This window comes from Plecotus auritus (assembly GCF_963455305.1).
Source record: "Plecotus auritus genome assembly, chromosome: 2".
NCBI classification, from domain to species: domain Eukaryota; kingdom Metazoa; phylum Chordata; class Mammalia; order Chiroptera; family Vespertilionidae; genus Plecotus; species Plecotus auritus.
Genome location: NC_137771.1, coordinates 97,647,642 through 97,663,648, shown reverse-complemented (window position 1 = coordinate 97,663,648; position 16,007 = coordinate 97,647,642). Strand labels below are relative to the sequence as shown.

The window sequence follows — 16,007 nt, the reverse complement described above, 5'->3', positions numbered from 1 at the left end:
TTATGAACAACAAATACATGTCTATCAACAAGTGAATCTAAAAATCAAGTGAATAAAAAATCTGATGAACAGAATAAACTGGTGAATATAATAGAATCAGGGGCATAGAAAGGGAGTTGACTGACAATCTCGGGGGGAAAGGGGTGTGGGGGGTGCAGGAAGAGATTGGACAAAAAGCGTACACCTATGGATGAGGACAGTGCAGGGGAGGTAAGGGCAGAAGGTGGGGTGGGAACCAGGTGGAGGGGAGCTATGGGGGGGGGGGAAAGAGGAACAATTGTAATAATCTGAACAATAAAGATTTATTAAAATAAAATAAAATAAAAACATCCTTGAGACTAATGACAATAAAAACACAACAATGCAAATGCTATGGGACACAATGAAAGCAGTCCTGAGAGGGAAGTTTATAGCTCTACAGGCCTACCTCAAAAAAAACAAGAAAAAATGGTAATAAATCATCTAATGCAACAACTCAAAGAATTAGAAAGAGAGCAACAAGAAAAGCCCACAATGAGCAGTTGGAAGGAAAGATTAAAGATCAGAGCAGAAATGAATAACATAGCGACCAAAAAAACAATACAAAAGATCAATGAAACCAAGAGCTGGTTCTTTGAAAGGATAAACAAAATTGATGAACCTCTAGCCAGGCTCACCAAGAAGCAAAGAGAGAGGACCGAAATAAACAAAATCAGAAATGAAAGGTGAAATAACAACAGACCCCACAGAAATACAAAGGATTGTTAAAAAATACTATGAACAACTCCATTCTAACAAACTGGACAACCTGGAGGAAATGGACACATTCCTAGAAAAATACAACCTTCCAAAACTCACTCCAGATAATTCTAAAAATCTCAATAGGCTGATAACTATGGAAGAAATTAAAGCAGTCATCAAAAAGCTTCCGGCAAACAAAAGCCCGGGGCCAGACAGCTTCACAGGGGAGTTTTACCAAACATTCAAGGAAGAACTAAAACATATCCTCCTCAGACTATTTCAGAAAATTCAAGAGGAAGGAACACTTCCAAGCTCCTTCTATGAAGCCAGCATCACCCTAATACCAAAACCAGATAAAGATAACACAATGAAGGAGAATTACAGGCCAATATCCCTCATGAACATAGATGCCAAAATCCTCAACAAAATTCTAGAAAATTGGATCCAGCACTACATCAGAAAGATCATACACCATGACCAAGTAGGATTTATCCCAGGAATGCAAGGATGGTACAATATTCGCAAATCAATAAATGTGATACATCACATAAACAAATTGAGAGATGAAAACCACATAGTCATATGAATTGATGCAGAAAAAGCATTTGACAAAATCCAACACCCTTTCATGACAAAAACTCTCAGCAACGTGGGAATAGAAGGATCATACCTCAACATAATAAAAGCCATATATGACAAACCCACAGGTAACATACTCAATGGGCAAAAACTAAAACCATTTCCCCTAAGAACAGGAACAACACAGGGATGCCCACTCTCACCACTCCTGTTCAACATAGTGATGGAAGTACTAGCCATTGCGATCAGACAAGACGAAGAAATAAAAGGCATCGCTCTCTCTCTCCACCTCGCTGCTGCGCCGGTGTGTGTGTGGGGGACTGAGCTGGAGCTAGCTCGATTAAAGGCTCTTTGCTTTTGCATCGGACTCGGCTCCCTGGTGGTCTTTGGGGTTCATGAAATCTGGACATAACATTTGGGGGCTCGCCCGGGATCCCCAAGAACCTCAAGGGACCCCCAATCCGTAGAGTCTGACTGGCCACGGTAGGTGTCTGTCTGTTCCTTGTCTCTTTTGTGTGAGCTCATTTCTTGATCTCTGGCAGTGCCCGAAGCGGTCTAGGTGGACGCACTGGAGGACCACGGGCGGGAGGAATTGGTGCCGAAACCGATCATTGTCCCACTAATAGATGTGGAAATGCTCTGAAAGGTTGGAGCTAATCACTCATTGTTTAGTTGAGACATTGGTAGTTGAAGCAGCCTCCACCTGTTACTCTTATGTAAATTCTTGCTGATTGGCTATTATTGGTATTTCCTGCCTAAAAGATATGAGTGTATCCCGTAGTCTCAATAAAAGGGTTTGCAAGGCCAGAGCAAAGGGTAGTCCTCCCACTAGAGGTGGGCTCCCGCCTGGCCCCCCATTTTCCCAAATTAATACTTTTCCAAGTCTCTTTTCATTTGTGTGCGGCCTTCTCCAGAACCTGAACCCTGAACTGGAACCCTGAACCACGCAGGACGTGAAAGGGGTTCCCGTCCCAATCCTCCTTCAGGAGGGACGTGTATTCCCCTCAAACCTCTGGGACGAGGTGGGTCACTCCCACCGATCGATCAGCGTGAGGCCATCGTCCGCACTTTCGGTTTTGTCAGTTTTGTTCCAACGGACTCGCGTTGGAAAGCTTGTCTCAAGGGCCCTTTGTTTGTCTGCATCTGTGTTTTTCTGTTTTGTTTTGTGGACTTTCTTGACGGACATCATGGGACAGATTCAAACCACTCCTTTAAGCATTATGGTTGATCATTTCAAAGAGGTTAAGGGAAGAGCTAGCAACCTCAGTGTAGAGGTCCGGAAGGGCCGGTGGTAAACTTTTTGTTCTAGAGAATGGCCGACTTTTAGTGTCGGGTGGCCGCCAGAGGGGACCTTTGACCTCCCCACCATCCACCGGGTGAGGGATATCGTCTCTCAGCCCAAGAAGGGACATCCTGATCAACTCCCTTACATTATTACTTGGCAGGACCTCGTGGAAGAGCCACCCTCCTGGCTTAAGCCCTTTCTGTCCCAGCGCCCCCTGGAGCCGAAACCCATACTTGCTTTGCAGGAAACGGAGAAGGTGAAGGAGAAGAAGGACCTCACCCCGCCATCAGCTCCCCTCTACCCTGTCTTTCAGGGGGGAACTGAAGAGGAACTAATCTTTCCTCTCTTATATCAGCCCCCTAGGAGTCCACAGGGGGGCGATCCTCCCACGCGAGGGGAAGCGGACCCCATGGGGAGCAGAGTTCCGGGAGCGGCTGGGGGCAGAGTTCTGAGAGCGGCTACGGTTCCGGTGGGCTCCCAGATGCAGATGGTAATCAACCCCATCACTATTGGCCTTTCGCCACTAGTGACCTTTACAACTGGAAGGCTCAGAATCCTAAGTTCTCTGAGAAGCCAGCAGAGCTTATTGATCTGTTAGATTCTGTCCTTTTCACCCACCAGCCCACATGGGACGACTGCCAACAGCTTTTACAGGTCCTGTTCACAACTGAGGAGAGGGAAAGAATACTCAATGAGGCCCGGAAAGTGGTTCCAGGCGTGGACGGGTACCCAACCACCAACCCGGTCCAGATAGATGTCTCTTTTCCCTTAACTAGGCCTGAATGGGATTTCAACACGGCAGAAGGTAAGGAGAGGCTCCGGGTCTACCGCCAGACTCTAATGGGGGGGTCTCCGAATGGCTGCTAGAAAGCCAACTAATTTGGCCAAGGTAGGGAATGTTCAGCAGGAAAGGGATGAGTCTCCAGCTGTCTTTTTAGAAAGGATCATGGAGGCATACCGCACCTACACCCCCATGAATCCAGAAGCTCCTGAAAACAAGGCAGCTGTGATCATAAGCTTTGTAAACCAATTGGCTGGGGATATTAAAAAGAAACTGCAAAAAGTAGATAGGTTGGGGGAGAAGAGTTTAAAGGACCTAGTGGAGGTAGCCGAGAAGGTGTATAATAACAGGGAGCCCCCTGGAAGAAAGGCAGGCTCACACTGCGGCGGCTGCGAGCAGCAAACAAACCCGAGACCTAGCTAAGATTCTGCTCGCCACCACCGCGGACTCTTTCGAGGAACGGAACCGCCGTCTCCGCCGACTCACCAGCAACCAGGAGGACGGTAAGTGGACCGCCCGGGGCGGGAGGCGGAAGCTGCAGAAAGATCAGTGTGCTTACTATAGGGAGATAGGGCACTGGAAACAAGAGTGTCCGAAAAGGGCCAGCAAAAAGGGAGGCGAAGCGGATCGAGTGAAGGTCCTGGAGCTAGATGAACTGAGTGATTAGGAGAGTCGGGGTTCGGACCCCCTCCCTGAGCCCAGGGTAACTCTTAGAGTGGAGGGGACCTCCATTGACTTCCTTGTCGACACCGGAGCGCAACACTCAGTCCTCTGTACGCCTCAGGGAAAATTAACAAATAAGTCTTGGGACAAGGAGCAACTGGTATGAGACAGTATTCATGGACTACCCGAAGAACGGTGGATTTAGGGACGGGCCGGGTATCCCACTCTTTTATGGTAATTCCGGAATGCCCCTACCCACTGTTAGGACGAGACTTGCTCACTAAGATCGGAGCTCAGATAACTTTCAGACAAGGGGGGCCTCAGGTTATTGAAGGCAAGGGCCACCCCATTCAGGTCCTGACCATAAGGCTGGAGGATGAGTACCAGCTTCACCAAAAAGCCTCTCCAATAGAGGGCTACAGCGGACAACTGACGTGGACTCGGTTGCCTCAGGTTCAAGAACTCGCCCACCATCTTCGACGAGGCCCTGCACGAGGACCTGGGAATCCTAAAGCAAGTGAATGGGCTCCGGAAAAACCTGACCAGCCAGCCCCTTCCAGATGCAGACGTCACCTGGTTCACGGATGGAAGCAGCTTTGTACGGGACAGGAGCAGGTATGCGGGTGCAGCTGTAGTCACTGAAATGGACACTGTATGGGAAGAGGCTCTGCCCTCTGGGACGTCAGCCCAGAGAGCAGAGCTTGTGGCCCTCACCAAGGCCCTGACACTGGGAGCTGGAAAGTGGCTCAACATCTACACAGACAGCCGATATGCATTTGCCAACGCTCATGTTCATGGGGCAATCTACCAAGAGAGAGGGCTACTAACAGCAGAGGGGCGGACTATAAAGAATAAACAGGAGATACTCGACTTACTCTCAGCCTTACGGCTCCCTGCCAAATTGGCCATCATACACTGCCAAGGACACCAGAAGGCTGACGACCCAATGGCAAGAGGAAACCGCAGGGCTGACCAGGGGGCCAAGGCAGTAGCCCTTTCTCTGATCCCCACCATGGCCCTACAGCTCCCAGACCCAGGAGACCCAGTTCTGCCAGTTCAGCCAGGATAGTCCCTGGAGGAGTTACAGCGCATTAGGAAGCTTCCCCAAGCAAAGGAAGAGAAAGGGTGATGGTATATGCTGGAAGACATCTTGCCCAGGTATGGTTTTCCCGCTGAGATAGGGTCAGACAATGGACCAGCTTTTGTCTCACAGGTAACGCAGGCAGTGGCCAAGGCCATTGGGGCAAATTGGAAATTGCATTGCGCTTATAGGCCCCAAAGCTCAGGGCAAGTAGAGAGGATGAATAGAACTCTAAAAGAGACCCTTACCAAATTGACCATGGAGACTGGCGGGAACTGGGTGGCTCTCCTTCCATATGCCCTTTACTGGGTTAGGAACTCCTCCTACACCCTGGGTTTTACTCCTTATGAGATCATGTTTGGCTGGCCACCCCCTATTATCCCTAACCTTAAAGCCGAATTTCTTACAGAATTTGAAAGTCAAGAACTGTTTCTTTCCTTGAGAGGGCTCCAGAGGGCGCACAAGGACATTTGGCCGCACCTCCGCGCTATCTACGAGACCGGCCCAGCCCCGACTCCTCATCAGCATAAGCCCGGGGACTGGGTCTACGTCAAGAGACACCGCAGGGAGACCCTTGAGCCACGTTGGAAGGGTCCCTACGTCGTGGTGCTGATGACCCCCACCGCTCTCAAGGTAGATGGCGTCGCGACCCGGGTCCATCACACTCACGTCCGGTCAGCGGACCCATCTGTGATCCGGGAAGACTTGGGGACTCCGATTTTATCAGTGCAGGGAATTTGGGATGGTGTACCCTTGTGACCCAGGAATGTTGTTCAGTAGAAATACAAACCGACCCATGATTGGGCCTGTAAGTTTCAAGACAAGGGGGGAATGAACGGGCGGGGAGAGACCGACTCCATGTTCCGTTTGTTCCATGTCCTCCACCTCGTGGAGTCAGGTTCCCGCCCTAGAACCTCTCCAAGAGCCCAACCCACACTTTTGAATTAGCCAATAGAAATGCAAGAGGAAAGTAAGCCGCGCCCTGCCCCCATGTGCAACCTGACCCCAACCAATCAGCGGAGGCCACACTACCTCACCCCTCCTACCTCTCCCAGGCCCCCTATAAATCAGCGCGTTTGGGGCCTGGGGCTCTCTCTCTCTCTCCACCTCGCCGCTGCGCCAGTGTGTGTGTGTGGGACTGAGCTCCAGCTAGCTCGATTAAAGGCTCTTTGCTTTTGCAAAAAAAAAATAAAAAATAAAAAGAAAGAAAGAAATAAAAGGCATCCAAATTGGAAAAGAAGAAGTAAAACTGTCTTTATTTGAAGATGACATGATACTGTACACAGACAACCCTAAAGACTCCAACAAAAAATTATTAGACTTAATAAATGAATTCAGCAATGTAGCAGGATACAAAATTAACACCAATAAATCTATGGCATTTCTATACACCAATAATGAACTTACAGAAAGAGAGACTTAAAAAGCAATCACATTTACCATCACACCAAAAAAAATAAGATACCTAAGAATAAACTTAACTAAGGAGGTAAAAGACCTATACGTGGAAAACTACAGGACACTGAAAAAAGAGATAGAGGAAGACATAAACAGATGGAAGAACATACCATGTTCATGGATTGGTAGAAGCAATATCATTAAAATGTCCATACTACCCAAAGCAATCTATAGATTCAATGCACTCCCCATTAAAATACCAACGGCATATTTCACAGACCTAGAAAGAACTCTCCAAAAATTCATCTGGAATAAAAAAAGACCCCGAATAGCTACAGCAATCCTGAGAAAGAAGAACAAAGTAGGTGGGATCTCAATACCAGATTTCAAGCTGTATTTCAAAGCCACTGTTCCCAAAACTGCCTGGTACTGGCACAAGAACAGACATATAGACCAATGGAATAGAATAGAGAACCCAGAAATCAACCCAAATCACTATGCTCAATTAATATTTGACAAAGGAGGCATGAAATATAATGGAGTCAAGACAGTCTCTTCAATAAATGGTGTTGGGAAAATTGGACAGATACATGCAAAAAAATGAAACTAGACCACCAACTTACACCATACACAAAAATAAATTCAAAATGGATAAAGGACTTAAATATAAGACAGGAAACTATAAAAATACTAGATGAATCCACAGCCAGAAAAATCTCTGACATATGCCGAAGCAATTTCTTCACTGATACTGCTCCTAGAGCAATGGAAACTAAAGAGAAAATAAACAAATGGGACTACATCAAAATAAAAAGCTTTTGCACAGCAAAGGAAACCATCAACAAAACAACAAGAAAGCCCACTGCATGGGAAAACATATTTGCCAATGATATCATCAATAAGGGTTTAATCTCCAAAATTTACAGGGAACTCATACAACTTAACAAAAAAAAAGAAGATAAACAACCCAATCCAAAAACGGGCAACTGATCTAAATAAACACTTTTCGAAAGAAGACAGAATGAAGGCCAATAGACATATGAAAACCTGCTCAAAGCCACTAATCATCAGAGAGATGCAAATCAAAACAACAATGTGGTACTATCTCACATGTGTCAGAATGATTATCATCAACAAATCAACAAATGACAAGTGCTGGCAAGGATGTGGAGAAAAAGGAACCCTTGTGCACTGCTGGTTGGGAATGCAGACTGGTGCAGCCACTGTGGAGAACAGTATGGTGTTTCCTCAAAAAACTAAAAATGGAACTCCCATTTGACCCAGTGACCCCACTTCTAAGAATATATCCCAAGAAACTAGAAACACAAATCAGAAAGGATATATGCACCCCTATGTTCATAGAGGCACAATTCACCATAGCTAAGATTTGGAAACAGCCTAAGTGCCCATCAGCAGATGAGTGGATTAAAATACTGTGGTATATCTACACAATGGAATACTACGCTGCGGTAAAAAAAGAAGGAGTTCTTACCATTTGCAACAACATGGATGGAGATGGAGAGCATTATGCTAAGTGAAATAAGCCAGGCAAAGAAAGATAAATATCACATGATCTCACTCATTTGTGGAATATAATGAACAACATAAACTGATGAACAAAAAACAGATCCAGAGACAGAGAAACATCAATCAGAACGTCAAACCTCAGGGAAGGTAGGGGACGGTGTGGGTAAGGGGAAGAGATCAACCAAAGGACTTATATGCATGCATATAAGCCTAATCAATGGACACAGACAACAGGGGGGTGGGGCATAAATGGGGGGTGAGGGGTAATGGGGGGATAAGGACATATATGTAATACCTTAATCAATAAAGAAATTTAAAAAGAATAGGTAGACTGAGGAGAGCAATGGGCCAAGAACAGATAAGCAATGTCTGGAGCAAAAGGAAAAGACACTTCATGGGGGATAGAAAGAAATTCCATCAGAGTTAGGTAAAGATAGCTAGGAGGGCAGTGTCATAGACCACAGAGGAGACTTTCAAAACAGACTAGAGATCAGAGGGTCAAGTACTGCAGAGGAAGCAAGTAAGACAAAGACAAAAACTGGATTTTACTACAATTTGGTGGCCTTTTCCAAAACTGGTTCAAGTTAGCAGTGGTGATGCAGCAAGACTGCCTTCATTAGGTTGAAATGTAAATGACAAATGCAGAAATGAAAGTCAGAGCTGTCTACTACTCAAGCTAGAAATTCAAACGAGCTGACACAAACATTTATGGGGAGTTATTTTGGGGACATAAAGTCCCTCCATTCAGCCAGATCTTCCAGGTTTTAATTCTTGGATCAAGCAGGACCATGAACAGCTGTGGACTCAAACCTCACTGTTGGTCTCCTGAAAAGTATACCCACCGAGTTCTGCCTTAGCACTGTGCTGTTTCCACCAAAAAAAAAAAAAAATGATTATAGTCAATATAATGCATTTATTTCAGTGTTGTCATTAGAAAGATCAGAGAAAATTTTACAATAACTTGAGTAACTGTAAAATTAAACATCTTGCATCTGGTTTTACCAACTGTCCTTTTGGATTTACTACTCTTGTAACATCTCCCTTAATGTAAAATTTTGCCTCTTTCTACCTTTTCATTTTTAAAATATGAACCCTTATAAAATTTAGAAAACACACTTTAAAACAAGTGGGAATAAATAAACAAAAATTCAAAAAAAAATGAACTAGCTTTATCCAATGGAATTTTTTTAATCCTCACCATTCTTGAAATATCTACCCACCTTAGGTACCAGCAGATAGAATAACAAAAAGATGATTTTGTTGCTGTTACATCATTTAAAAAATATTTTTAAATACTTTCCAAACTGTATAATGTCATTAATTATCCGCTGTGGTTTCCATATTGTCCTACCATGTCAAAGTGTATTTAGACACCAATAAGCTTAGATAAAAATACATTGGTGGAAAATTGGCCCAAAATAGGTTGGTAACCCTAATAAGCAGTTTATGTAGTCTGAGTAAGGTACAGAATAGGTAATATGTCTATTTTTACTTGCCATCAGTACCAATTATCAAGGAAAGGTATATTCAGACGCAAATAAAATTGAGTACTGATGCTGAATTTAGAAGCAAAGCTAATTTCAAAAACTGAACGTGGAAAAAATGAGTACCTGAAGTATAGTCATTCCAAGGTTTGCTGGTCAGTGGAAAAGCTCCATTCCGAACCCCAGGGAGTGGGGAGGATGAGGAGCAGAGATGGAGGAAGTGAAAGTGTGTCAGATTCATGCTACCCAGGGGCCAGATGCTCGCGTCACACCTACCCTCAGTGAGCCTGAAGACTTAAACTGCTGATTGCTCTGAATGTATCTTGTTCAGTTGAACATTCTAAGTGTTTAATAAAGTTATTTAAATGCTACACATCTGCTTCCATGTCATTGACTTGAATGGAGATAATCTAGAGGAGGCTATCATGTTCGTTCAGGTGAGGGTTGACCTGGACCAGAATAACCATGCGGATGGAGAGGAGCCAGATTCCAGAAGTAACTAGGGAAATAATGTGCAGAACTTGGGGATAAATTAAGCATGAAATGAGGGGATTGAGGAAGAAAGAGGGAAAAATGAAGATTTCCTTTAAGTCATTAAGTGGGGTCACTCTAGGATGGGTTGGGGATGAGGTGAGGTGGGGGGAGATGAGTTCAATTTAGGAGAAGATCCAAGTGGAAATGTCAGTACACATGTGGATTGTGTACCTGAAGTTCAGGAAACAAATCTGTGCTGAAGGGACAGATGGGTGAGTCAGAATATAAATGGTAATTAAGGCCATAAGAGTAGATAAGGAATTTATTACAAGAAGTTATTGCAGGGAGTGGGCTCAATTATTCTCAATAAATCCTTCTGTCATCTTCATTTCGTCTCTGGTAAGAGTATCCTTCACATATGCTTACATTAATATCTGCACCAAGCTGAGTATAATAGTTTTTGGTGCCAAAGAAGACTAAATCAGATAAGCATAGAAGTTAGAAATTCTAAGTTCTGTTTTAAGGAGACATAACATACATTGATATAGTCTCCCAAACTTTATATGTTCATTTGACCTAGGCCAGTGGTCGGCAAACTGCAGGTCGCGAGCCACATGCAGCTCTTTGGCCCCTTGAGTGTGGCTCTTCCACAAAATACCATGGCATGGGCAAATCTATTTTGAAGAAGTGGCGTTAGAAAAAGTTTAAGTTTAAAAAATTTGGCTCTCAAAAGAAATTTCAATCGTTGTACTGTTGCTATTTGGCTCTGTTGACTAATGAGTTTGCCGACCACTGACCTATGCTATATGTGTGTTTGTGTGTTTAAGTATATATGCATAGCATAGTTTATAATAGATACAAAGGTTTAATAATAAACATAACACAATTAACATTTATTTTAAAAACACAAACTGGTCAATAAAAGCATTTTAAGCAATTTAACACTAGCATAGATTTGAAGGCTATGAGAAAAGGAATTAAATAGAACCTCTCTTAAGGCTAAAATTCTTCAAGCATCTGATCATCAAAAAACTGAGGCCAAACAAAGAAGAGCCTTGGTTACCTGTGTTTTGAGTCTCGAGTGGAGCTTGTGGTCTGACAACCAAGGGTGCTTGAGAGCCTCACTTGCACTTATTCGCCAACTAAAGGGAAATTCAGAAGGTTATTAGTGGGAACATGCCTGATGAGGCCTGCACCTGCCATTCAAGCTCAGCTCTGGCCACTGCCTTTGGGAGACCGGATGCAGACTGTGAAGTTCCCAGGCCATTCTGACTGCTCTGAAATTGTCAGTGTCGTGCAGGTTACCATCTAATTCAACCAGGGTAATAACATGGGTAAGACAAAACAAGGCAACAATTCCAAATTCTTGTTAATAACTGAACATCTACTTTCAAATATAAGTAGACTAAAGGCCCAGTGCATGAATTCGTGCACAGGTCAGGTCCTGCCGGCCCGCCCCAATAGGGGCCAATTGGGCGGGGCCAGCTGGGGGGAGGGGCCACGGGCAGTTGGCTGGCTGGCCCCACCTCCTGGTCTAGCTCCCAGTCCAGGGGACAATTTGCATATTAGCCTTTTTATTATACACTAGAAGACCAATGCATGAAATTCGTGCACAGGTATGGTCCCTAGCAGCTGCCAGCCAGGATCTCCCTTTATTCCTCTCTGCCCCCTGGTGGTCAGTGCATGTCATAGCAAGTAATCAAACTCCCAGTCAATTGAATTCCTGAGGGGACACTTTGCATATTAGGCTTTTATATAGAGAGAGGATATTATATTCTTGATGTACTGTCTGAGCTTCATAAACTGAGCTCTCAGTCAGTTGAAGAATAAACATATGTTTATTATTGTAAGGACAAAATGCTAATGATTCTTGATGACTGCAAAAGCAATTGATGTATTAAAACTGTTTAATTATATGTATTACTAACTTTTTAATTAAAAAGTTTCAACGAGTTAAGTAGAGAAATAGGTGGAAAGTTAATGTAAGTATTGGGAGAGAGTATTTTATATTCTGTCATGGTAATATTTAACGTTGGCCTTAGTTTCATCAGGTATTGACATGAATACTTAACTAGTTGTCATTCTGCCCAAATGTGTATCTGCTGCTCCTTCAGTGTTAATGAAACCTGCAGACAAAGGGAGCAGCAGGGCACGGGGCTGAGGTGCAACAGGCCTGGCTCAGAATCTGCCCTGAGGAGTCCTGACTGCTTCACTGCTCCCAGTGATAACATGATGGTGATAACAGCCACGCACCTGAGGATCTCCATGTGATCAAACCAGAGAACAGGTAAATGGATACAACAGGTCCTCGAATAATGTCATTTAGTTCAATGTCATTTCCTTATACGTTGATGAGGAAAAAATCAATTTCAGCTGGGGACACGGTCTGTAGCATGTGTACTCTGTCCTGTCTGCAAGGGTTTCCTCTGGACACTCCGGTTTCCTTCCACAACCCAGAGATGTGCACGTGCATGCATTGGAGTGTCTGCACTGTCCCGTCTGAGCGAATGTGGGGTGTCTAGTGTGCCCTGCAATGGAAGGGCATCCTGTCCAGCATGAGTTCCACCTTTGCCCTGAGCCACTTTCAAGCCTGAACTAAAATAAGTAGGGCATGTCCTTGTTTTTAATTAATCTTTCTTAATATATATTAGCTCACCTTCATTTTTTGGTTTTTGGTCATTATTTAGAAATTTGTTGGTGCTTTTGTGACCAGAAATATGCCATAGGAATTTAACTCATGCTTTTGTTAGTTAACCCATGGTAAAATTGGTTTTGGTATATGTCATTTGACTTAAGTCAAGTTTCCAAGTGTCCAAGTTTTCTATGGACAACATTAAGTGAAGACTTACTATATCTCTAAATAGGTTCTCAGTAAATTTGTATTTCTCATCTATCAAAGATTTGATAGAGTTGATGTTTTCCCTCTGTTTACTGCTTGGCATTTGGTGTTATAAATAATGATAATAACATCAGCTTTCCATGAATGTGCCTTTCCATTCAAGATAAAGCCGGTGCCTGTTCATTAACCCTCCTCTCAGACTGAGACCCCAGCCTGGCCAAGTCCTCCTCCCCTTTAGGACTCAGCTCTGGCCCTTGTCAATACACTCTATCTTTGCATTAGTCACATCGAATTATTTTTTTTAAATACCTATCTCTTCTACTAGATCATGAGTTACCTAAAGGCAGGGGCTGGGCTTTATACATCTGCCCTCAATGCCCAAGACACATTCCCTGGCAGACTGTAGGTAATTACCTACTTGCTTCAGGTAAAGAGCCTCCTGTGTGGCAGGCACTGTGCCAGACCCTTTCCCATGTTGTGTGTTGCCAGCCCCTCCATTGCTCCCTCCTCTGTATTGGTTCACAGTCATGCTTATTAATAACTTAAAAGCCAAAACTATAATGAAACAATAAAGCAAGTATTGTTGGCCCTGAGAATCTTAAAAACTACCTACTACCTACTGTACTATGTTTTAGATATAAAACCATTTAAAACTGTGTTTGTAGGATAATGGCAATGTCCTTCCCCTGTCCATCATTCTAAAAGGCCAGCCTACTCTTCTTCACCAACTGAAACTTACATGAATGTTATTTCATCATGGCAGGAAATAGAAGGCCATGGAGTGCATAACAGTTAAGTGACTGGCCTTGGAGGAAGGTAGGCTTGTGTTTGATTATAAATTCTACCACTTACTAGCTGTATGATCTTGGGCAAACTCCTGAGAGTCTTATCCATAAAACAGTAATGATAATTTCCACCTCATGGAATTGAGTGGAGGTTGAAAGAGATAATGTCCTGGCACAGTCTGACCCATTATAGGTTCTCAAATGAAATAATAGTTAAGTGTTCAGCTACACAGAGCTGTATTCGTGCTTCGTAAATGTGAAAGGCATCATGGAAATAACTCATCCCAAAACCTTCATTTGGAGAGTGAGTCACTGAGGCCCAGCGAGAGCCCTTTAGTGCAAAAGCCTTATTGCAAAAGACAAAGACTGGAGTTTTTGCAGCTCCATTCAAACCTCATGACCAAAGCAGTCCCATATATCAGTAAATTGGGTCAAGAGCATCAACTCTTCCTATTTACAACTGGGTGCAAGCATCAGCAACTTCACAAAGGGAATTTATGTTAGTTATCTGTCATTAATTCTAATAGTCCTGGTGACATACTGCTCCTCTACAGCCCCAACTTCTTCCAGAACCCTGGATGAGCTGGGGTTACCTTTTCTCCTTAATGAGAAGCTTAGAGATGAACTCCTTGGCCTCTTCTGAGATGTTTTGAAATTCTTCCTCCTCTAAGTCCCACCTGCAGGCCAGGATGTTGTTCAGGGTCTCAGCATCATTATCACCCAGGAAGGGGGACAAACCACTAAGTCTACAAGACACAGGGTCCAGAGTGAGTATTTTTTTCAACTGCTTCCAACTCCTCATAAATAGGTTGCTTTCTGTGGTTCCATCATTTAAAAATGAAAGAAAGCAAACAACCTAATATTTAAACATAATTTAAACATAAAAATATACATTTTACCTCCCCCCAACCCCTTTCTGTTAAAGAACTGCAGGGACCCAAGTGGCAGCCACACCTGACTGTGCATCTCACAGACCAGCACAACCTCCTCTTACAGCACGTAATGGCTGAGATGGTTTGTCACACATGCACATGGCAAACACGGGGAGTGTCACCTCTAGGGAGTAAGGGTTGTTTTTTAAATTTATTTTTAAGGCATTGGGTGGTGTCCTAGGAGTTGAAATGACCAGTGAAGAAGACATACAGTTACTTTTTCAGATGATGGTCAGGGAAGGAATTTACTTCTTTCACCCACAGCATGCAACAGAGCCTAGAAAGTAGTTGACTATGGCATGGTGTTATTTATTCTTAAGACAGCTAAATTAGAGCTTTCATTCAAAATAGCAAAACCTCATAGAATATGCATGATGATTGAGAATAAGTGTCAGGGAGATTGGTGATCTGCTTACAGCATATAGGCGATGACCCCCACACTCCACATGTCAGTGGGAAATGAAACAAAATCATAGTTCACAACTTCAGGGGCAAGAAACTCTGGGGTTCCAAAGTTCACCTTCAGCTTCTCTCTGGGTTTGTATCTGAAATTTAGAAGACAAGTGGAGAGATGGTGAGTGGCAATCAAAGGTCATGGAAATTGAAAAGACACAGTCTATAAACAAAATGACTTCAGCCATACAACAAATTTAGAATAAATAGACTTTAAAGGAAATCACTTTAAAGTGTCAAAAACTTGTGAAGAAGTTCTAAGAGTTTTAAGTCATAATTCATACAATAAAATTTTAGTAATCTAATAATCTAAAACAGTTATGAGAAAAGCCACTCAGAATAATTAGAGCACCTGAATTATAGAATATCTATATATATAAAAGCCAAGCAACAGGAACGCCAGAATGACCGAACAACTGGTTGCTATGATGTGCACTGTGGCAGCCAACTGGCCCGATTGGGGCCCTGATTGGCTCCCTTAACCTCCTGTGGCCCCTCCCCTGGCCAGCTCCACCCCTGATCAGCCCCTTTCCAATCGGGAGCAGGGACGGCCAACCTTCTGTGGTGGGCCCAGTCCCGATTGGCCCCCATTGGGGCCTGGCCGGCCAGATGCCACCCATGCACGAATTTGTGTACCGGGCCTCTAGTGACCAAATAAAAACTTATGTGATTCTTGACAAGTAGATGGATTGAATAAACCCTTATTGATTAATTAGAGGCCTGGTTCACAAATTCGTGCACCAGTGGGGTCCCTCAGCCTGGCCTGTGGGATCAGGCTGAAGCTGGCTCTCTGACATCCCCTGAGGGGTCCTGGATTGCAAGAGGGCACAGGCCAAGCCGAGGGACCCCACTGGTGCAAAACAGGGCCGAGGAGGGACCATGGGAAGGCTCCAGGGCACGTCCAACCCATCTCGCTCAGTTCTGATTGGCCAGACCCCAGCAGCAAACTAAACTACTGGTCGAAGCCCTTTGGTGGTCAGTGCACGTCATACTGAGCAGTTGAGTG

At 44.0% G+C, this 16,007-nt stretch overlaps 1 protein-coding gene across 2 annotated transcripts in view; it reads right to left on the bottom strand.

The window, feature by feature from the left end:
• Nucleotides 1-16,007, bottom strand: part of MYLK4 (myosin light chain kinase family member 4) — a 101,002-nt gene that overhangs the window by 14,485 nt on the left and 70,510 nt on the right. The window contains exons 8-11 of one of the 2 annotated variants that reach the window (XM_080655971.1): nucleotides 14,965-15,093; nucleotides 14,210-14,362; nucleotides 11,056-11,134; nucleotides 6,341-8,898 (exon numbers count right to left, since the gene is read on the bottom strand). In XM_080655971.1, the coding sequence (XP_080512097.1) occupies nucleotides 8,839-8,898; nucleotides 11,056-11,134; nucleotides 14,210-14,362; nucleotides 14,965-15,093 (421 nt within the window). In that variant the 3' untranslated portion in view covers nucleotides 6,341-8,838. Of the gene's footprint in view, nucleotides 1-6,340; nucleotides 8,899-11,055; nucleotides 11,135-14,209; nucleotides 14,363-14,964; nucleotides 15,094-16,007 lie in introns of those variants that run through there. The other variant, XM_080655972.1, reaches the window with a different exon arrangement.